At 39.7% G+C, this 24,157-nt stretch overlaps 1 protein-coding gene across 1 annotated transcript; it reads left to right on the top strand.

The window, feature by feature from the left end:
- The first annotated feature begins 549 nt into the window (after window positions 1-549).
- Window positions 550-23,064, top strand: LOC119650246 (importin subunit beta). The gene is made up of 6 exons (XM_038052837.1): window positions 550-778; window positions 1,084-1,325; window positions 13,405-13,585; window positions 13,650-14,497; window positions 14,571-15,906; window positions 22,275-23,064. Exons 1-5 carry the CDS (start codon window positions 733-735, stop codon window positions 15,897-15,899), a joined length of 2,646 nt encoding a protein of 881 aa, XP_037908765.1. The 5' UTR covers window positions 550-732; the 3' UTR covers window positions 15,900-15,906; window positions 22,275-23,064.
- Window positions 23,065-24,157: the final 1,093 nt, after the last annotated feature.

Here is a 24,157-nt window from a genome sequence, read left to right as displayed (position 1 = left end):
GTGATATTGTGTGGGACTAGTAATGTAACATGTTGAGGAAGGAAATGAAAGATTCGCAATCGATATAGGTTGGCACCCATTGCCGAAAAATTGCAAGAGACGCGAAGACCAGATAAATATTTATTTCATTTCCAATTACCGACGCATCCTCCGTTGCACCAAAAAACGCGCAACTGCAGATGGAGGAAATAAACCTTGCATTTCTGAGATAAGTTGAAACAGTTGCACACATCCACATCCATCCTGGTTACGGATTTCATACAAACCAAAAATTGGATTTTAAATATTTTTCCCATTTGCGAATCACTTTTAATGCAGCGAGAACCGAGTTACCCTCGCAAAGTCGTTTTTTCGAGTTCAATGGGAATCAGTAATCCTGAATTCGCCAAGAGGAACTAAAGTATCCTCAATTGGTCGACGTACAGCGCCATCTCTTCGTCAAAACTACAAACCAGCTGCACGAAAACTACCTGAAAACCAGTCATTGAATGATACAATTTTCAAAAAAGTAGACGTTAGATGGGAAAGTGATAGAGAGGCAACAATCCGTAGAGTGAGACAAAAGATCCAAGAGTCATTTGGCTTTCACACGGTGATTCCTTGCTTTCACGAATTCCATGTGGAAATAGCCGGTTCTTATTGAACGGATTCTGAGAATTATACCCGCGGAAAATACCCTAGAACCAAGTCAAAAAGTTTGTTGTTTGTGAAAATCTCTAAGCGGTGTACAAAATGAATATCCAATTGGCTGAAGTACTGGAGAAAACCGTGTCTCCCGGTAAGTGGTTGCAAATGACGTTTATTCCGTGCGGCCCTTTGGCGTTGGCTCGGTTTGCCGCGGCGAACGTTGGATTTCGCACGCAAAATCGAAGATTTTAGGCCGGCCGCGGCGGAGAGAGAATATCCAGCGTAATAGGTTACGTACGCAAATCGCAAAAATGGCAGTAATGTCGACGCGAAAATCTGCCATTGACAGGTCGATCTTGCGATTTCTCCGATCGGTGGCGGGAATATTTCACTGCCCACGATCGCCGCTGACGACCCCGACGGAGACTGAGCTGCGTTTCTGAATTTCCATTTCAGACAAAAATGAGCTGGAGGCTGCGCAAAATTACCTGGAGCAGGCGGCGGCCACGAATCTTCCAGAGTTCCTCAAGGCCCTATCAGACGTCCTTGCGATGGTGACAAACAGCCCCGTGGCGAGGACGGCCGCCAGCTTGCAGTTGAAGAACCACCTCACCAGAAAGGACCCCACATTGAACGAGGAGTACCAGAAACGGTGGCTGACATTTCCGAGCGAAACCCGCGAGTACATCAAGAAGAACGTAAGTAGCCTGGATTTGCTATCATTGGGCTGGGGACTAGCGTGCTGAAGCTGCACTTTTTATTTGCTCGCAACTCTGCCACTACAGGCTCCATTTTTCGCTTTAATAAACAAACGCCGATTTGTTATTATAACGGGCTTTTCTGTTGAAACAAACTACACTGATTTATTGTTAGCGAGGGTGGGAGAACACTCTTGATTTATCAGCTCCAATTCACTAATCTTAGCTGGTCATGAGATTTCTGTATTGATTATAGGGACAATGCAAACGCAGCTGCCCTATGAGTAGGGTCTGATGTCGCATTGATCCCATAACCATGCGGACCGAGTGGAATGCAATTTTTCTAAACATTGAAGTAATGTATTGAGTGAGGCGGGTCTTTAGCAATTTCTATAACAAGTCTTGCTTTTTGCACTGACACGGAGATTCTGGAACTTAAATGATCTCAGCGTTTGGTCTGGTATGAAGAAAGTGTAAACAAGTCGGAGAACTGGGGCTCGGCGCTTCAAACCTACCTGAGGGAAAGGGTTCTGTGTTTCCTTATGTAAATATCTTGAGGGAGATTAAGCCTGTCTTTTTTCCTTTGGACTACTTGTTTCTGGGGCTGAATTATGCCTTCAATGACTGCCAAGTGGTTCACTACCAACGTTGGCGGTCGTTAGACTCATTTATAATTAACATCGTGTCAGGGGCAATTTTTATAGTGATAGCGACTTCAACTTAATACATGAACATTTACTTAACACAAAAGAGATACAAAAATCAAATATGTGCATAAAATGTAATTCTAAGGAATTAATAGTTAAATCTTATAAGAAAATCCCTAAATTTCAAAGTAGTATTTTATTTTTCCTCAGTTTCCAGCTTTGGATAATGCCGAGGAGTTTCGTTTTCTCTTCAAGTGTAACCTATGAACTGCCACTTCCGCCCTCTAATCAACACACCTACCAGCGACTCGTCCGAAATTTTCTCAGGCTAGAGAACAATAAGAAAGACGAGTAAAATTGCGAACTCTTAGCTGCGTTCGAGCCAAGAATCCTCTGAAGAATTGTTGGCCCCCTATATATTAGAGATATAGAATTGGTGGACCTCGTCGCAAAACCGGGATGTCTGAGGTTCGTTACTAAGGCAGGCCTAGATCGAATACCGTTTGTTGGCGTCGTTGATGATAATGATGAGAGTACACCGATGACAATGCGGAGACAGGTGTTGATGAAGTCTCCGGCTTTTGAGAAACAGCGGTGGTAACTTTCCGTTTGTACGGAACAACCTCAATTTGAACTTGATGTTGAGGTATCTGAATTTCCAAATATTAAAGAAATAGCGAAAGTAAAATCTAGCGCTGTTAGTGCATCGAATTACATCGAGCTCGGTGCCACTGGCTGTAGAAAAAAGCTACCAAGATAAACGAATTGATGGACGCTCTCGATAAGCTGCCCGTTAATGTAGATAGGAAGAGTGCAATGACGAGACAGCGTGAGAACTTTGGTTTTATTTGTTTTCAGTCGCGCTCCTTTCATTTTAGTTCAATGTGACCACCTTTTGCCTTGAATATGGCCTGCAAAGGGTCTAAATCGAGTTGCCTGCTCCACGAATGTGATCTTCCGGAATTTTGGCTCATTCCTAAATTATCACTTTCTTCATAGTCATCGCTGCTCATACAATTACTTGATATGGAAAGTTACTTCGGGTGGCTATTCGTAGGCTCAAATTGTTGTAGATGTGTTCCGTCATGTATTCACGATCATTTTGAGGTTTTATGGACTGCTCAATAGGGAAATTTTCCTCATCAGAAAACACAATGTTCGGAAATTCACCACATTCGTACAAGCGGAGCAGCTCCTCTGCACTTTCCAGTGTCACTTTTCTTTTTGCGTTGCTGTCAGATCGTGTGCTTTTTGGAACTTGTAAGGCTTGACTTTTTCATTTTTCAATATTCTTTGCATGTTTTGCCGGGGAGTTTCAGTTCTTTGGCTATTTGACTACCCCTAGGACTTGTAATTCGTTCAAGCCGAACCTTCACTTTCCGTACCATTTCAGGCCACGACCAAAGCGTTTGGCAATGCTACCAGTCTATTGTAACGACTTATGATACGACAGACAAACATTTTATTCTTGTTGACACACTGTGTGTTGAGCTTACACACAATGTCTGCTGCGTTTAAATTCTATTTCTAATTACTTTTGTTTTATAAAACTTAGACGCAAGTGCTTTCGATGGCTTGTACACAAACCAATGTTATCGTAGCTGTCACTATCGATTTGCCAGATAAACCGATCTGAAGTTGGTTGGTTCAATCGCGCCACCCTGTAGTCGGTGTGTCAGGAAGATGTCCTGGTCCATCGAGTCCTCTAAATCCTCTGGACTGGAGAACTTCACCGATAATAAAAAGAAATTATATAAGCGACAGAATGCAACCTTGCCGTATTCCGCATTGAATATGAGTTTCTGAGAAAATTTACCTCAGTGAAAGATATGACCTTTTGCGGCAACATACGTCGCTTTGAAAGTAGCTGTTAGCTTCTCTGGAATGCACCTCTTGCGTAGAATATTCCATATAAACTCCGAGTTGGCGTTGTCAAAAACGGAGATTGGAACTTCGAACAGTGCTTCAAAATCATGTTACGAAGCCTGCTTTCTGTTGGTCAAAATTTATAGGTATTTAATGCGTTCCAGGATAATTTGAGGTATTACCTTTACGATACCAGTGAACATTGTCGCTTTTTTTCGGAATTTATACAAATAAAGATTCCTCCCCTAAATCTCACTGTCTTAGCTGGTTTTAACCTCACGATTCCAGTCTGTATCGCTGAAATTCTCACTGAAGTTGGAGCTGGGGAATATTCTGTCCTCGATATCGCATTCGAGGAGCGTTCTCACATTCCAGAATCCAATCATAAACCATTGACGAAAACAAAAAGTCGCATCCGAAGGATAAATCCGTTTCCGAATCATAAGAAAATTCGAGAATTGCAGGTTGCAGGTCCCCTTTGAGACGCCAAGGTATTACACGGCCACACGGACTCAAAAATCCTTGCACCCCGTACATTCGGCACTATTAGCATTGCTGCTTGTAAATTAGCGATTGGATAATTTCTTTATAATTTCGTGGCATCCAATGTTCAATCTTCATATAGTCCAGTAGCTGAGGAAAATCTAGATTATACCCAGTTCCTAATAAATTTTGCCAAAGTTCTTCCGCCTCATTTTCGTTCTTAAGTCCATTTTACACTCTTGGGCAAAAATTCCAAGTACTTCCATGAACGCATCACAATTTTTTTTGTATTATAATTTATTTTTATGGCAGTTATTTTAATTGAAAATGCCAGCCCAATTACCATACCCGTTAAAAAAAGAAAATTCGGGACACTCATTTTTTAATAACAATGGTTTAAAGTTGAATTCTCACAAGGCGGAAAAGAAAACGCGGTTATTGGCTGACACTGACATCACGGACCGAGCAATTTGAATCTTATCTTCATGAAAGCATTCGGTTTAGTGATTGGTACTTGTTACTTTTGAAGTAATCAATCAGTTTTGACCAGGAAAAGGGAAATTGTTGCGCGAAAGGACAACCCTTCAATGTACCTTACGTTTCGGCAGTAATGGTATAGCAAACTCTGGCAAGTACAATGGCCCCGAAAAGAAAGGTGTCAAAATGGAAAGTTCAATTTATTGTTTACCGCATATTAATTATAATATCTTATAGAGACAATTCATTGGAGGAAGTGCAGTTATTGTGCAAGGACAATGTTTACACTGTTTGGGGGAAATAATGCCCAAACACAGGTATACAAGGAACCTCGCTCGCATCTTAACCTGGGCGGCGATAAAAAGTACGTTTCTGAAACCTTCAAATTCAGCAAAAAAAATGGATTTGTCTTGGGCCGGAACTCTTGCATATAATTCACACAGTTCCAAATTTGGCTGTAATTACAATATTACACCTGTTATAGACTGTATTATTTGCCGCGTCACGTTTTGTTATTATGTCAGCTTATATAACTTTTTGTAATAATGTACACAGAATGAAGTGATTTGTTTTATTTGAAATCAGTATGTGCTAGTTTGTACTTACTACTCATTCACATTGATCTTAACCTGAAAGATGGAATAGAGGATATATGGGATAGGTGGAATGAACTAGGAAGGGTACTTTGCGATAGGAAATGCCTTGTGGCTTTCAATGTTCACATTTTCTCACAAAAAACACTGGAGTTGTTCTCTTTCTTTCAAAAAAACTCTTAAGGAGTTGAAAGACTCTTTCCAACTGAATTTGTTCCTAGCCATACTATGGCTCCCGGTCTATTGTTTCCTGCACGTCATACTTTAGATAATTGTCATTACTTATTTTGCTAATCTTCCTAAGGAAAGGTTTGCTGTAGACATGATTAAAGTCTGTTGAAAGTTTTCACAGTTGCTACAGTATTTGTTGAGATGAAAGCTGGTATTTTAATGGCAGTTCCGGAAAGATTGCCGCGAAATCTTTGCCTTTTAATCTGGACGTTGCTTGGTATTCATCTTGCCAGACCTTCTTAATTTTATTCTGCACCATCCATAGTAAATCCCAAGCTGCGAAGAATGAAACCATGATTCTTCTGCTGATTAGGGCGGCCTTTCCTACTTAGTATACCATCTTGTTCAACATAAACTCCACTTTTAGCTGGGCTATTGCGTTAAGGGGGTCATCCCGTGTGAAGGCCGTTTTTTTTGCCTTTTTTGAAAAATTATTTTGGAGGACTGGATAAAGATAGAAACGTGATTTTTTCACCATATGTTTATTGATATCTCTACTATGTGTGATATTTTTCAGCTTGATATCATAGCTAGTTTTCGAAATACATGTCAATTTATGCACCCATCTCCAAAAAAAAGTGTTTTTCTGCTGCCACGCTGGAGGGCGCTGTGTTCATCTGAGGAAAAAAAACTAAACGGCATTTTAATGTGAACAATATTCCACGGTCCGGAAACTATGATAATTAGAAAATATTAAAAGGTAAATTTTTGGTGGGCTTTTAAACTTGATTTTTTGGATTTTGGTATTTTTTTACGGCTTTTTTTATGAATAAAGAAAAAACTACCCGTCCGATTGCAGTTATCCTAGTTTGCGGAACGTAGAAATATGTATTAAAGAAGTCGTGAAAATTTCAAAGAATTTGGTTGGATAGATTTTGAGCTATGGTGGCAGCCGATTTCCAAGATGCAGTTTCGAGAAAAACGCATTTGAAAATTTAAATGTGATTAACAACAGTAAAATTTTAACGCACCATTAATCTGCTATACTCGGTCCATAGAGAGCACCCTCCATTTCTTCAAAAAAGTTTTGTAAGGCCGATTGTTGCTCTCTGGTTTCAACTCTGACTCTTTTAGCGAGGTCAGTCGATCGTCGTTCGGACCGCCAAATTTGCGCTTTATTACGGTGGTCGACATAAACCTGACATATGTGACCAACTTGACATCCCATTGTCACTAGGATTTTGAGAATATCATTGAATCCTTCATTGAAAATAATTACAGCCAGAAAAGTGGCTATTTCTACGACCTTGGCTCCGGAATGAAGGTGTTTAGGGGCGAAAGTCCAGATCAATCCATTTAACGACTCATTGTTATTCTGGGTCTCTGCTCCCAAGCATCTGTTCAAGAGATCATCTCGTGACAAATCTTCGTAGATTGTTTTGATGGCTGTTTGAACTTCTTCAGTCAAAGGTGCCTTCTCGTGGTGGAAACTATCCAGTTCTCCTTTAGCTTCCGCTTTGCGCCATTTGCATCAACTGTCCTCGCCTGCTGGAGAATTTTGATGCTGAGGATTTTCGTCTGTAGAACATTTATGGAAGAAAGTTGTCCAAACTTCTTGCTTCATTCCTTCTATCGAATTTGCGTGTCGACGAATAGCTAGCCCAAAAAATGGATAATAACCTTATCAGCAATTTTTCCAGCCCCTTTTCCACCAATGCCTTCTTTGCATTTCTAAGCCGCGTTCCCATTCTCTTCTCGACATGTCCTACGCATTCCTTTTTTACTTCTACGTATATTTTATTATTTGCAGTAATTTGCAGAAATACCGTGGAAAACTCCAGCAAAATTCAATATACAATGTACAAAACTTGTCGCAATTGGAACATCCATGTTCATGCTTGCTAAAAGTTTCTTTGCTGATGCGAAGTCTTTCTTCTCTGATAAGTATCAATTCCCCTGAAATACTCGGTTTTTAGTGCGAGCATGACGTTGAACTTTATAGCGATCTCCCTTCGTACGATCCATATGAACACACAAACAACACAATACTTACAACAAAATATAACTGAGTATAGCTTGAAAGCCTTTCAGTGCTCACTCCATCATTTTTATTCGAAACAGTAAATAAGTTTAGACAATTGACTGGTTTTCCATCTTTTTATATTTATACCTGTGTTCGAATTTATAAAGCTCAGGTAAAAAACTAACAGGTCAAAAAAGATTCGATGCTCTTTCTCATCGAGTACTCTAGCCGCGGCTGCAAACTCCTTATCTGTTTAACCCTGTAATTTCTGAACGACTCGGAATATCGGAAAATCCCTTCGCCCACATATTCTCCACTATATATGCAAAAAAAAATCGATTTCTCCAACCCGACACACGGGATGACCCCCTGTTGGGAATCTGTAATTATTGCTATCTTCTTTTTTGATTTTTCTTTCGCCAATTGCATGGTCATCCTTATCCCATTTAGTTGAGCAGAGAGGACCGTCATTGCTTGCATCTTGTAGTCAGCTTTGACTCGAGGGTAGTCAGAGACTACCGCACAGCTGGAGCCATAGCCGGATCAGTTCCATATAGGGCAAAACCTGAGTTCGGTTATCTCATTTTGAGTTTTAATTACCCAGCAATTTGTATTCCCATTCCTTCCCTGCCCTGACCTACTCCAGATCAGCAGGCTTCACAGTTCTCTTCCCTCATAAATCTTGCTTGAAATGCTTATAAGCTTCCGACAGACTATTTTTGGTCTCAGATTTTCTATGGTCAAACTATAGGAGGAAGGAGCAGATCTATTGAGCCTTATCAGCTCCTTAGGGACCAATAATGTCTTTCTGAAGTTATGGGAGTTCGTCCGCCAGGGTCATATTAAACCCGAGCATGTCCTCAACTGCGACGCCACAATCGTTGCTATTGTATTTGGGTGGCGACAATAGCATAACTAAGCACTGATCTCACAATGGTCCTGAGCAGTTTAACGGCTCTCTTAGGTTTTAATCCCCATGAGAAACCTCTGGCAAAATTTAATACTCTCGAAGCCTGTTTCATCTTCATGATTGTATTATCAGTGTGGGTTCAGCGATAGGGATTTCGTAATTATCCTGCCCAGAAACGTTATCTCCGGTGTTTTAGAGGAGACTGATGTACCAAAATTTTACATGATTTGCCATTATTTTCCCTAAATGCATGACGCTCGACTTATCTCTGTTTACTGGGAGTTTCAGGGTGTTACATTTGTTCACAAAAAGCTTTTGTAGTTATGTTATTTCCTGTAACCATAGCAAGGGTGATAAAGTCATCTACGTATTGGCAGATCCTCAAAATGTAAACCTAACCGCAAAGAAAACTGAATTTAGCCTGGTGATGTTGGCCCACTTCTTACAAATATTTCCTTTTGGGACAGCAAAAAAAACTTTCAGCGAGGTTTTTACGGGATTATTTTTTGCAGTAAGTCGCAAAACAATATTTCACCGTCCTTCTTGACATTTCACTGGTGAAATTAATTTTGGCATTTTGAGGTGTTAATGAGCAACTGCCAGTTGGCGGTCTCCTGAAGTTATGACGTCAAACACAATGCTAAATCGCACCATGGAAATGATTTCTGCCATTAGTGAAAATAAGGCGGGGAATCTATTATTGCGATTTCGTTAGCCGATATGGCTGCCTAGATCATATCATTGGTTGAATTTTTGACATTTTTCAAATGCAAAGACGCAGAAATCGCTTGTCGTGTAAGCTTGCAATTTCACAAATTTTCATTATTCAACGCTGAAAGTTATCTTTTGAAAATGCTTCTACATATTGCTTAGTGCCCCGATTGACGATTTTAGTCGACTTAATTCCAGTTGCGATTGCCTATACCTAGTATTTGTCATAACTAACCAAAATGTCATCATCTTCAACATGACGCGCTATAGCTCTACCAAGGTCCACTTTCCCACTGATCTCTATGTTGGTTTTGTCTCTTTTAAAAGAAAAAAATCAGTTTCTTTCATCGTGAGAATGTCTCTTTCTTTCTCATTACTAATAACAACTACTCTCAATAAGCTTATTTCCATCACAGTAAAATCACATTATTCATAATATAATTTCTACAACAACCAGCCTGATTATCCCGCAGTATATGAGCGAAAACTAGTTCTTTCTGGCCCCTTTAGTTACACACTGCAGATGAGAGTTACAACTGGTTATTCCATGAGAAAATTCTTATTTTTTGCCAAGGTTTTCGAAGTAAAGAACTGCAGCAGACGTAATGCAGGAAAATAGCAGGTCCAATTTGTCATTTTCGTTCGAGTTTACTGCATACTAAGACATCATGTGCAATCATTATCAAAGTGCAAAGTTTAGCCTACAAAGGCGGCCCATATGCACATATAAAAAAATTTTTTACCGTTTTTTTCGATGTAAAGAAATTAGTAAAATATTTGTTATTTATAATAAGGCACTAAATTGTGTGCGAACGAGAGCGAAAACAATACTACACATTTTTTTCTAAAGCGGACTCAAATCTATCTATTAGTCCTTTAGAAATCCGCCAAGTTGATAAAAAGTGGTTTTGAAGCTGTTATGTGTACCATCAAAATTTCCGCAATCGGAATTCATCCTGATTGTATTTTTAAACATTAATGCGAGTAGGATACACTATAATCGTACATCCGTATTACCATTCTATAACCGCCTCCGGGCAACGCACAACCCAAGAGCCGTGCCAAGGTTGAGGGGAAAGGATTGTTCGGGGCACCTGCGGCTAAGGGGCAACCGAAGTGGCAGCGGTCCTCGGACGATCCTCGACACAAAAGGCAGCAAAGAGGGCTCGGCCGGCAACGGCTAGGCCTTAATTGGCAGCCAAAGCTATCGAAGCCGATGAATGGGTCCTGTATGACGACTCTAATCCATCCGGTTACGATACTAAACAGTGCGAACAGCTTAGGAGGAAACTCCTAGCTGAAAGGACTGCATCCTCGTAAGGCATTAAGCTTTGCTTTGAGTCGGTAGGTGTATACCGTAAAATGATACGGCTACCTGTATTACTATAAAATGTTCTCCTGAGATGAATTTACGTTGTTTGCCAATGGAAGCGATCGACCCCGCTCCTGCATGGTAGTTTCAAAAGACTTCCAGGGTAATTTGGTTAACGACCTATGTGATGGCGATACCACATCGACTAATCTAACCATAAAAAGTCAACAGGGAGATAAAGAGATACTATGGTGCTCTGCATATTTCCCCTATGACACAGAAGACGTTCCCAGTGGACCCACTTTCTTCCTGACATCGCGGCTCTGGTCGGAGAGTATCAAACTATATCACGGATCACAGACGCATTAATTTCGTAATGGGCATGGATCCACCTTCACCCACTCCATTTCGGAATTCGCGGAAGACAGATTGGGTGATCTATAAAATAGAATTGAGCGCACGAGTCACGATCCCCCTGGGAAGCGCATCAAATCCATTGCTGGAATTGAGAAGACAACCCAGATGGTCACATCTAGCATGAGAGAAGCTTTCGAAGAAAGCTGTCCACTCAAGATGCCAAAGAAGGGTAAAACACCATGGTGGAACTCTGATTTGGCAAAACAGGAGAACAAGAAGGGTGCTCCTCAGCCGTGCTCTGAAGGGTGATTCAGGCGCTAGCTGGAATCGCTATAAAGAGGCGCAGAAGGCTCTAAAGAAGAGCATAAAATCGGCTAAACGATCATCATGGAGACACTTTTCTCCCTCCACTGTTGATAATGGATTCCCTGCTGTGGCTCCTGGAGGACAAAAAATTCTTCCTGCAAGCATTTGAGAACGGCCTAGCCGTAATAATTGGGATAGTGGTTTCGGCTGTGTGCAGCCAATGTGAGGAGGAGGAGGAGGAGACGGCCCTGCACTTTTTATGCAGCTGACCGGCCTCCTCAGATCTCAGACGAAGACACTTTGGAAAGGTTTTCTTCAATGAAGAATCTGCACACTCTCTGCCTCTGGGGAATGTGCTCAGATTCGATAAAGCCTGCGAATGCCGTAGGCGATTTACGGGGATAGTACAATCGCCTGAGTGCTCGGAGCTGCGACTTCCCGCAGTAACCTAAACTAATTAACTAACCATTCTATAACTTTGATATATAATTATTTATTTACAATTAATAAAATTATTTAATTCGCCCGCCTTACTTTTTCGAAATTGTTTAATTTTTTTTTTTTTTCTTTTGAGGAATTTGGATGTTGAGATACTTTATTAGTGCATGAATAAAATTACTTTATTATTATAGAAAATATCCGATATTAATTTGCAGAGATAAGGGCTTTTGTGAAAATGACCTCCACAAAATTATACGTTTTTCGTGTTTAAGATATACAATATTGGGTTGGATTGCCTTTCAACTTACTATTACTGTTCTGTTAGTGTTATTTAAGGGGAAGGGAAGGGTTCTTCATAAGATGGGACGGCATCTCTCAATAAAGCTGAGAAAGCTGAATTTTTTGTTATCGTTAATGTGCACATTCCAATCGATGGATAGTGAAACAAACCTAACGTATGATGTTAACAAATTTGCAAAGCAGACAATTCCTTGTTCAAAAAGCATTCAGGTCAACATCAAATTTGCGGTTAATGTCGCATTATGTGCGCAGAGTCAAATTCGGCAGCTCCCTGCAATGAAATTAATTCGATTCGTATTGATATACTGCCGGACGTATGGACAAACGGATTGCTAAAGTAACATTGTTAAAAGATCTTAAATTTTGAAAGTACCTGCGTTGATTGATGAAAAGAAAGCGTAGAGATTCGAATTTGCGTATAACAATTTACATACAAATTGTCTTAATGTAATTAATTTCAACGTTGAAGTTTACTAGGGTTAGTTACTTGTTGTTTTTATGGTGGTATAAATCTCTTAGTTAGATGATAACAAATAAATTCTGGATGGGACAGATGGATTTAAAATTTGTTGTCGTGAATTGCGTAGGGAATCAAGAATATTTTCGCGTTATGACGCCTATGGCGACTCCCTTATGATATGGTCTGTAGTATGCATATAGGACTTTTTCGATGCTTGCTTGCTTCTACTTTTAGGGGAACACTTGCTTTTCAGCAAGAACATGACATTGCCCTTTTACCAAATGCTACTAACCATTGGTGTCAATCAGCTCAGATTTCTCTACTAGATTGACCAGCATAGTTCTCTGATCTAAATCGAATTAAGAAGAATTGAGCAATCCTTGTTAAACGTGTCTACGCTAATTATCTTCAAACCCAAACAATTTAAGAGTTTAAAACCTCAATTTAATTTACTTGGGGTGAACTAGACAATAGTTTGTTCCAACATTTAGTCCCGTCAAGGGATATTTCAGATAATATATTGTTATAATGTGCTCAATGTGTACAAAATTTATCCAAGCACTAAATTAAACATTTCATTAAGCAAATCTCATAAATAAAAGAAATAAAATGATAGTAATTTTCAAAAAATAGGAAGGACGTATATTTTTGAAGGAGTGTATAGATATGGTTTCCATTTACCCCTTGGTTGTGATATAGCGTGTCTACCGCACTTATGCGCTATTTTTCGTGGTTACCTAAAATGACCACCGACTTTACTCCGTTTGAATGCGTTGATGGTCCAAATGATTTCTTTTCTGCTTGGAAGACAAGTCTGTATTCGCATGCTATGCTGACTAGTCGTTTCATCCACAAGAGAAGGAATCTCACCAAATGTGATCCACGTCGGTTGCTCGTCATCGAGGATGAGAAGTCGATAGTGACGAACAGCTTTTTGTAAACACAATCGATGTATATCGATCTTCATCTACAAGTTAGAATATTAATTTTATTTTATCTTTTTGATTCAAATTTTCTTGTAGATTCTTGGCACACTAGGAACAGAAAACACGCGACCCTCGAGCGCGGCACAATGCGTAGCATATGTTGCAGTGACAGAACTGCCTGTCGGGGGATGGGATGATCTTATCGCCACATTAGTGAAAAAGGTCGTATCGGAAGGCTCAACAGAAAATGAACGAGAAGCAGCACTGGAAGCTATTGGTAATAATCAGAGTCCCGAATCTAGTTGAGTGTGTATTCTACTACCTATATTGTCTTTAAACAGGATATATATGTCAGGATATAGGACCGGGAGTCCTAGAACACCAAGCAAATCAAATTCTCACAGCGATTATACACGGCATGCGTAAGCAAGAACCCAGCAATCATGTTCGGCTCGCTGCTACGAATGCTTTGCTCAACTCGCTTGAATTCACCAAGGCAAATTTCGATAAGGACTCGGAACGTAACTACATAATGGAAGTAGTTTGTGAAGCGACACAATGCACTGACACTCAGATTTGCGTAGCTGCTCTGCAGTGTTTAGTGCGAATTTTATCACTTTATTATCAGTACATGGAACCATACATGGGGCAGGCATTATTCCCCATAACGCTTGAAGCGATGAAATCTGATAATGACCAAATAGCGCTGCAAGGAATTGAGTTCTGGTCTAACGTCAGCGATGAAGAAGTCGATCTCGCAATTGAGAATCAAGAAGCTACCGAAGCTGGACGTCCACCTACGAAAGTGTCAAAACATTACGCCCGCGGCGCTTTACAATACCTCACGCCTGTGCTCATGGATAAACTGACAAAGCAGGAGGAAATCGATGACGATGACACTTGGAATCCGGCGAAGGCGGCTAGCGTTTGTCTGATGTTGCTGTCGACCTGTTGCGAAGATGAGATTGTGCCACACGTATTTCCATTTATTCAGCAAAACATCAAAGCACAAAACTGGCGCCTTCGCGACGCTGCTGTGATGGTGTTTGGTTCAATCTTGGGTGGTTTAGATACCAATACCCTGAAACCATTAGTTGAGCAAGCAATGCCGACTATAATTGATCTGATGTACGATAGCAGTGTTATAGTTCGTGACACTGCAGCTTGGACAATCGGTCGTATTTGCGATGTAAGTTACACAGAATAATCAAAAAAGTTGCAAAACATATTTATGCAAATCACGTTAAAATTTCTGTTTTCAGATTATCCCAGAAGCCGTTATTAATAGTCCGTTCTTGAAGTCATTATTGCAAAGTTTATTACACAGTTTGAAGTCGGAACCAAGAGTTGCGGCAAACGCGTGCTGGGCTTTCATTGGGCTCTCGGAAGCTGCATACGAAGCTGTTGAACAAAATGAGGGGAACACGCCAGAGACCTACTGTCTGTCAGAATACTTTGAGTACATTATAACTCAGCTTCTAGAAACTACTGATCGTCGAGACGGTGCGCAAGCCAATCTACGCGCAGCTGCCTACGAAGCTCTGATGGACATGATCAAAAATTCACCGAACGATTGCTACGTAGTTGTCCAAAAGACGACAATGGTTATTCTTGACAGATTGAACCAAGTCTTACAGATGGAAAGCCACTTATCAAACCATAATGACCGCCATCAGTTCAATGATTTACAATCTCTACTGTGTGCAACGTTGCAGTCGGTGCTGCGCAAAGTTGAACCTCAAGACGCTCCAAAAATCTCCGATGCAATAATGACGGCTTTGCTTACAATGTTCAGTTCAAGTTCTGGTAAAGTGGGCGGAGTGCAAGAAGATGCTCTCATTGCTGTTTCGTCGCTTGTTGACTTGCTAGGAGAGCAATTTATCAAATACATGGATGCATTCAAGCCATACTTGTATATGGGTCTGAAAAACCACCAAGAATATCAAGTGTGCTGTGCTGCCGTTGGCCTAACGGGAGACCTTTGCCGCGGACTGAAAATCAAAATATTACCTTACTGCGACGAAATCATGACTTTGCTATTGGGCAATCTAGGAAATCCGTCATTGCATCGGTCGGTAAAACCGCAAATTCTTTCCACGTTTGGAGATATGGCTTTGAGTATTGGCTCTAATTTCATCAAATATTTGGTTGTGGTCCTTGAAATGTTGCGACACGCCTCTCAGGTTGAAGTGAATCGAAATGACTTCGAAATGGTAGAATATCTGAATGAGTTACGCGAAAGTGTGCTGGAAGCGTACACTGGTATAATCCAAGGACTGAAGGGCGTAGATAAGATACCAGGCCCCGATGTTTTCCAGATTGAACCACATGTCCCACATATAATTACATTTATTAAAACGATTGCTCAAGATGAGGAGGTGTCAGATTCCATACTTGCAATTACAGCTGGTTTAATTGGAGATCTGTGCTCGGCATTTGGTCCGAAACTGTTGCCACTTTTAGACGTTGAACCGATCACAAACCTTTTGGCACAGGGTAAGAGGTCAAGAGCCAACCGAACGCGAACCTTATCCAGTTGGGCGACTAAAGAGATGAAGAAGCTTCACGGGGAGCAAAACAGGCACACCTAAAAATACGGTAAGTAATCAACTTCATTATTATTCTAGTCAAAGCGAAGTTTTCAATAATGTTTGCATCCGCGACAGTTGTACTCATTAGTAAATGAAATGTATTATTTTTTTAAGGTTTTATACAAACACAAAACCTTATTCAAATCGGTTCGATGTCCGTCTGTCTGTCACACCCGATTTACTCAGAAAGGGCTGAATCGATGGTTACAGAATTTGGTGGTAATATGTGGTCTGTGCGTCCTTTACATGCAGCGAGTGGCATCATTTTGTGTTGAATTTTAAGGGGGGCTCCCCATACATGCGAAAGGAGGGTGTACCTTTTTTTTCACACAACGTCGTCGGAATGTTTTCTGATATTGGGTGAAACATAGGGGAGATAGGGCACAAAATGTGTATACCCCCCACAAATAGATGCAACTGTATGAAATCTAGGCCACAACATAAATCCCATTCCGATATCTGCACAAATAAAGTTAATAGTGGGGTATTACCACGTTTTGGAAATTTACCGGAAAGCCTGCCTTAAGTTCATCTCAGGAGTACAAAATTTGAGATCAGCATAGACGGTAATAGCATAATCCTGAAAAGTTTGAAGGCAATCCTACCATTATTAACACTGTTATAGGAGGAGGAGGAGGTCAAAGTTTCGCATTTCAGGTGAATTTGTGGCACCCAAGACATGTATGACGTCATCGTATATAAAATGAACAATTATTTTTCGGATATTTAGTCGGAGACTGAAATAGATTTTGGAAAGAAATGAAATCTTTTTTTTTTTAATGTTAGAAATTTTTGGATAGATTTGAAAAGCAGCATGGTGATAAGTACACTGCGCCAAAAAGGATGGGTGCGCTTTCCAAAAATATCAATATTTACGAATAATTTGATTTATATCATTCTTCGAGCGCATATAATATAGCACAGTAATGTCAATGGGATCTATTCTGTTAGGACGAATTTTATTATTTCCCTGCCTATATCTAATATTTATCGTTTTCAGCTGTTGAATATTGTTTCCCTTCTGGGTAGACACGTCGACGTAGGTGTCGCAACTATTTTTGATTTTGTTGAGATTGAGAAGTTCGGTTGCTTTCTCTCGGAAAGAAGATTTTGTATTCCGGGAGGTTTCTGAAAAATGGGCGGCAATAGTCAGATATCTGTTGTTCGGCAATAGTCAGATATCTGTTGTGCAACTTTACATATTTATTAGCGTTCATTTTTCCACTATGCTAATTACGCCCCATATGTTCCTTAAAATCATTTCTTCCTTGCGAATGTTGTGATAATATCTTGAGCCATTTGAAGCCTCTAAATCAATTTGTTCTCTTCGGAAGAAATCACACGTCTCCACTTTCGTTTTTCCATTGAATACGCGCCTGCAAAACGCAAAACGCTGTTCCTTCTCAAGAACTAGCACCGAAGTGGTTTTTGCCTCAGTTTTGGGCGACGAATGAGTGATGACTTACGTTACATTCTGTAACGTTCCTTCGTTTCATGTCAGCTTATTTGCCAATTTGCTTTGATGTAAAGCCTCGTTCGCAATTTGACGTTTCTCGCGTGGCGATTTCGCTCGTAGTCGCCCTCGTGACTTTTCTCGTAATTCCCTCGATCGGATATTAGTGTGAAACACTACTGACTCGTTTTCTTGAGCAATATGGCTCAATTATTGCTCGCGGTAGTTTAGTTGTGTTCATTAAAGTTCCTGCTTTAATTTCTCACTTTTTTCGAGTTAACGCTGGCATCATAGGCAATTGCTTGCCATTTTGTTCATGTCAGGAGTCATCGAAAGCCGGTGGGGTCCCGCACACAGTTGGCTTGTTGGGGACCCGTGGAACAAAACAAAGTCTCACACGCACGTTCTAATAGTTCGTGTAATTTCCGCAAAACTTTTCATCTGGCATCGTAATTCCAAAATTATATTAGTTTCCGAAGAAATCAACATTTTATTTCGTTCTATTTTTCTTGGTATCAAAACTTTTTGTTTCCAGAGGCGTTTTTACACAATTCAAGAGAAATGCATTAAATCCTATCTTTGTTAAACAGCTAAGAATCACCACATTCGCCCTTAAAGTTCAAGATTTGAGAAAAATCAAATGATTTTCATGTAACAATGTCTATTTTGTTCGACCTTCCCAATTTTTCTGAATGCAGTAGTAGTCATTTTTACACGCACTGTTCATTTGCGTGGATAAGAGGCTGGGAAAAAAGATTTTGGCTGGATTGAGAATTTTAAAAAGTAGTACGAATTGAAGTTGTTCTGTAGATTCGTTGGCAATACTTTCGAAGCGTTGGTTGCAAATATGAAGAGTGCAGTGGTGAGCTTGAAGGAAGTGTTTCCAAAAGTTTACCTTCTCGAAAGTGGAGTTGGTTTGTGATAAGATTGAGGTTTGTTGGGTGATTTTACCGAGACGAGGGCAAGTTCCCTTGATTTCCCTAAGTTTCGGGGCTCAGTTCAATATCGGATCCGACCATTTTTATGTTAATTTTTTTCATAAATATTTTTATTTTATGGAACTCCATTTTGTTCATTAGTTCCTCCTTATTCCCTATTGTTTTCACCTAGTTATTTTTTTTTATCAATTCCTCCCTGTACCCATTTTTCCGGCTATATCAAAGTGTGCTTTGCTTCGGATGAAAATGGGTCACTACTATTGTTGGACCTGCAAATTATAAATAAGAACGATCCAAGTTTACAGGAAGCCTATAACAACTAGGCGATGGTAATAGTGATTGCGGCACATACTAAAGCACCGAAAATAGTGGCATATAATTTATGATAAAAATGGTCGGTTTCAGCAGAGATTACAATCAAGAAACAACTTAGTATTGAAAAGGCCCACTAAGAGAAGAGGAAAAAGTGGCACAAAAATTTACTATTTTTGACAGTGACTGTGACAAAATTTGCATAGTATAGACTGTAGAGTAGTCTAGAAACAAAATGCTTTAAGGAAAGTGGCGAAAGAATTTGGAATGACAGCCGAAAACTCCAAAGCGTTCATATCATTTTTTGTTGGTGTTTTTTGAACGCCTGGGTGCTATGTCCCAAACAAGGGGTCCGGTCCAACATCATGTCGATGTGGGCCTAAATCCCCCATATCCCAAACAATAAGTGAGGAATAGTTAATATCAAAGTGGTACTATAAGGCCAAGAGATTGTCCTTGGCAAAATATTCTCCACACTCTACGTGTTCATCTTTAGTGTCGTTTGAGTAATTATGACTGCCCTGATGTGCCAGAGATAGGAAGTTCTATTTCGGAAAATCTTCATGTCGCCAGGTTCCAAGGGGATTGAAATTAAAAGTAAGATTTCCAAAATCACCAGGTTTCATTGTTAAAAAACAGTGCAGGATTCTCAACGCTGAACTCAAATATTAATTGGCTGTAGGTTTTCACGTCTAAAAATCCACTCCCAAGCCCACATGAGTCGTGTTTTCACCCTTTCATTTTTAGAGTAATAACACAAGTGGGGAAACTGGGGGCCCGGGGCTTCAGCAATGAACATGTTTGTGTTTTCTTATGTGAGAAATCTTGAGTAAACGATACAGTGCACGAAATAATTATACTGGACAGTGAAAAAATTTATTTATTACAAAATCATTCATTTTCATTTTTTCGTCATTTCAATCAGGACCTAAATTGGCTTTACATAATAAAATAATAATCTACAACAGGAAAAATAATAAACCAACCAGTCGAACGACAAGTATAATTTTTTTCAAATAAATGACTCACTCGGCAATTTATTTCTGAAGAGAAGTGCAAATGTAAACGCACATTAAGACTCCCGAAATATTTGCGAAAATAAAAAAAAACCATGATGGAAGGGACAAGCTACATGTTTTTAATCAAACCGGCCGATAAATTTGTTTTTAGTATTGAGCCCCAGATAAGAAATGTGTAATTTGTGAATGAGTTGCTTCAAATCTGCCAGTGAGTGATTACGAAAGAGGCGAGCTACTACAAACGAGCGGAATCGACACAAAAGAGTCCACGATATCGAACAATTTTAAATGAATATCGGTATTGAGTGTTCATGCGATGTACTGCGGGCATGGTGTCGCGAATGCATTTTGCATTACATACCATATGCAGAAGTGTTGAATGTACGAATGTTCACAGTAGGATTTTGTGCTTTGTATATATCGAAACGATTGATCCTATAATGCCTTTTTAAAGTACTTGTATATGCATATACATTTTATTAACTAGCTCAATTTGTAGTGCTTTTCATGAAAAAAAACTGCACTCTCTTTGCTATATATGGGGTAAAAGTAATGCTAACTCTTTCTTATCGAACTCGTGACTGGCACATACTTTATTTTCCTGATTTTGTAGATCATCATCATCATCAACGGCACAACTACCCGTGTCCGCTCTAGGCCTGCCTTAATAAGGAACTCCAGGCATCCCGGTTTTGCGCCGAGGTCCACCAATTCGATATCCCTAAAACCTGTCTGGCGTCCTGGCTGGATTATCCTCATCCATACGGATAAAGTGATCCACCCACCGTAATCTATTGAGTCGGATTTTATCTACAACCTGACGGGCATGGTATCGCTCATAGATTTCGACGTTATGTAGGCTACGGAATCGTCCATCCTCATGTAGGGGGCCAAAAATATTTCGGAGGATTCTTCTCTCGAATGAGGCCCAGAATTCGCAGTTTTTCTTGCTAAGAACCCAAGTCTCCGAAGAATACATGAATACTGGCAAAATCATGGTCTTGCACAGTAAGCGCTTTGACCTTATGGAAAGATGTTCCGAGCGGAACAGTTTTTGTAAGCTGAAATAGGCTCTGTTGGCTGACAACAACCGTGCGCGGATTTGATCGTTGTAGCTGTAGATTTTCGACCCTAGATAGGAGAAATTATCAACGGTCTCAAAGTTGTAGTCTCCTATCTTTATTCTTCCCGTTTGACCAGTGTGGTTTGATGTTGTTGGTTAGTGGGTTTTCGGTGCTAAAGTTGCCACCATATATTTTGTCTTGCCTTCGTTGATGTGCAGATCTCACGCCGCCTGCTCGATCTGGATGAAGGCAGTTTGTACGTCTCGGGTGGTTCTTCCCATGGTGTCGATATCGTCAGCATAGACCGGTTGTTGGGTGGACTTAAAGAGGATCGTACCCCTTGCATTTATCTTAGCATCGCGAATCACTTTCTCCAGGACCAGGTTAAAGAGGACGCATGATAGGGCATCCCCTTGTCGTAGACCGTTGTTGATGTCGAATTGTCTTAAGGGTGATCCTGCTGCTTTTATCTGGCCTCGCGCATTGGTCAGGGTCAGCCTAGTCAGTCTTTTCAATTTCGTCGGGATACCGAATTCTCTCATGGTCGTGTACAATTTTACCCTGGCTATGCTATCATAGGCGACTTTAAATTCGATAAAAAGATGGTGCAACAGTTTTTCCTTCGCTTGCCGCAGAGAGAAAATCTGATCTGTTGCTGATTTGCCTGGAGTAAAGTCTCTTTGGTATGGGCCAATGATGCTCTGTGCGTATGGGGCTATTCGACCTAACAAGATAGCGGAGAATATCTTATAGATAGTAATGAGCAACGTGATACCTCTATAATTGCTGCACTGTGTGATATCTCCCTTTTTATGTATGCGACAGATAATGCCTCGTTGCCAATCGTCAGGCATTGATTTGCTGTCCCATACCTTGAGCACAATTTGATGAACCACTTGGTGTAACTGGTCGCCTCCCTATTTAACTAATTCAGCTATAATTCCATCGGTTTCTGGCGACTTATGATTTTTAAGCCGATGAATGGCACGGACTGTTTCTGCTATACTTGGTGGTGTAGAGGGCCAAGAAATGTTCAGATTCTCCTCTTAAACGCGGTATCGAAATTTTTCTTGCTAAGAATTCAAGTTTCCAAGAAATACATGAGGATTGGCAAAATTATTGTGAGACTTTTCGAACGGAACGGTTTTTGTAAGCCAGAATAGGCTTTGTTGACTGCCCACAACCGTGCGCGGATTTCATCATCATATAGTATGTTATCTGTTGTGATTTAGCCCTAGATAGAATAAATGTGCGTGTCGTTGTTTTATGTACTAAAATTGCCACCTTGTGCTTCCTCTTGCCTTCATTAATGTGCCGCCTGGTCGATCTGGATGATGGCTTAGACTTTCTACCACTGTTCTTCTCATTATGTCAGTATCGGCTGCATAGATCAGCAGTTGCGTGGACTTGGAGGGGGTGGTATTCTGACTTTTACCTCAGCGTGGTGAATCATTTTTCTAACTCCAGATATTGCCCTTGCGTTTTTCTTTATTCTCACAATTCAAACGTTGCGGTATACATAGTACAATTGTCGCGATGTATCTAATTTTGAAATTCATGCAAATATCTTTTTCTTTTCTCAATTGCAGGCATATTCAAAGACACGCTTGGCTGAGTGAAACGTAACCAAAACAAAAATGATTTCACATCTACCAAAATTTTCCCCATAATTTATAAATGTAATTAGTTAAACACAAACTTGAACAAAAAACACCAACCAGCAAACAATACAAAGAAAAACAACATCAATGAGAACGACAACGTTATTATTTTTTGTTTGAGCGAAGACGAGATAAAAGAAATCAACGCTTTTTAAAGAAAAAAGTTAATTTGCGCAGTCGTGTGTGATCAAGCATTAACCTTTTAAATTGTTTCCAAAAAGCGAAAATATCAACATTATCAATTTAAAACATTTTGATAAGCATACTATACTTAAAAATCTATTTTCATATCTTTTTCTTTTCTTTACGTTTATATCCAGAAACAAACAGATTTTTGCTTTGGAATTTATATCTTTCCTTCGTAACTATTCGAATTTCTCCGAGCGGAGCCGGAACCCATAATTTATTTAAAAGATAAAGAAAACATTTTTAATAAAAACTGATAACTATCGGTTTTAGGTAAAATGATAAGAATCTGTTTGTTGGTTTTATTTTTAGTTTTTTCTTTCTATGCGTTTCTATTTGAAGAGAGAGAGAAGGGAATGAGAGTGGAGTGAATGTCTCACAGTCATGATGAGCATAATTTATTCAATAGGCACGAAGTAGTTGACTGCATTGTCACTGGTCGAGTCCTTCAATATTGGTCATCTTTATCGTTGCATTTGTTTTTCTGTATTATTTGAATGCCGATTCAGAATATAAAATATGTAAACGTCTATCTGATGAATTTTTCTTTGCTTCTTTGTGTCTACCAAAAAAGATTTCGACCGGGTACTTGAAAGAACAGCCCAAGTACCAAAATGCAAACACTATGACTTCCTTGTATTGCGGTGCTTCGTGTTGATTAACACCTTTACAAATTGGAGTTTGTCCCAAATTTTCGACAAAAACATGCTACTTTTGTCTTGTTTTTACCTTAAACGGATTGAGTGCTCTCTGACTACTTTTCTCCAAAAATACACAACTGGACAAACTCGCAGTGATATTGGAAAATGATAAAAGTTGACGGACAAAATCAGAAAGTCAACAATATTTATTATAAATATTAGATCCAATTCACAAACTGATTACGAATAAGAGATGCGAACTATTCTTCAAGAGCCTATCTAAATGAGACACAAAGGTATCATATAGTTTTTCATGAAAAGCAAGCGAAATTTGGGTTAGTACGTTCGTCCGTTTAGAAATACCGTTTCATCTTCACAGTGAGGTCATCGAATAATGAGCGTGCCAGTGTATGAGCAGAGAATGTTCTATTTAGTTGCGGAATTTTTGAAGTTGTTTGAATGCGAGGGGTGTCTGGTTGTCGAAAAGATCTTAAATGGCGATTTGCGAACATTTTGAAATCGATTCCATATATAAGGTAAATGGATAGATCCTGGTCTTTGTCCATGCATTTGCTGTTGTCCAAACATCGCAAAAATCAAACCACACAATATCCATTCGAAACTCCCTAAATTTTCTGAAAAATATGACTGAAAGCCGTTGGTGGAACTACATCAACATTAAATTCGCTTTCATTTCAACTAAGAACTCAAACGACAAAAGAACTTCTTGAAAGGATGCAACAACTCTCATCTGCGATGCATGGACATGACTTGTACCGAATTAAGAAGCCGTTTCAGATCTTTTATTTTTCTTATTATTAAATATGTGGAACTTTTTTATTGGGAGAAACCGTGTTTGCAGACGATAATCTCATTCAATTTCTTCCTTGTAAGTATTGCATTGAAATCATATTAACATAAATTCCATGGAATTCTTGAATTAGCGATTACCGTTGGTTTCCTGAAAAAAATATGTTTCTTTCT

This window comes from Hermetia illucens, chromosome 1 (assembly GCF_905115235.1).
Source record: "Hermetia illucens chromosome 1, iHerIll2.2.curated.20191125, whole genome shotgun sequence".
In the NCBI taxonomy this organism is placed as follows: Eukaryota; Metazoa; Arthropoda; class Insecta; order Diptera; family Stratiomyidae; genus Hermetia; species Hermetia illucens.
The sequence above is the reverse complement of the archived record's forward strand: the minus strand, read 5'-3'. Positions and strand labels throughout refer to the sequence as shown.

What these genes read in the sequence shown, in the direction of transcription:
- LOC119650246 (XM_038052837.1), top strand. Translation starts at nt 733, where the DNA reads ATGAATATCCAATTGGCTGAAGTACTGGAGAAAACCGTGTCTCCCG. An exon ending in GGAGAAAACCGTGTCTCCCG is followed by an intron (nt 779 to 1,083) that starts GTAAGTGGTTGC and finishes TTTCCATTTCAG; the next exon opens with ACAAAAATGAGCTGGAGGCT. An exon ending in CAATCGGTCGTATTTGCGAT is followed by an intron (nt 14,498 to 14,570) that starts GTAAGTTACACA and finishes TTCTGTTTTCAG; the next exon opens with ATTATCCCAGAAGCCGTTAT.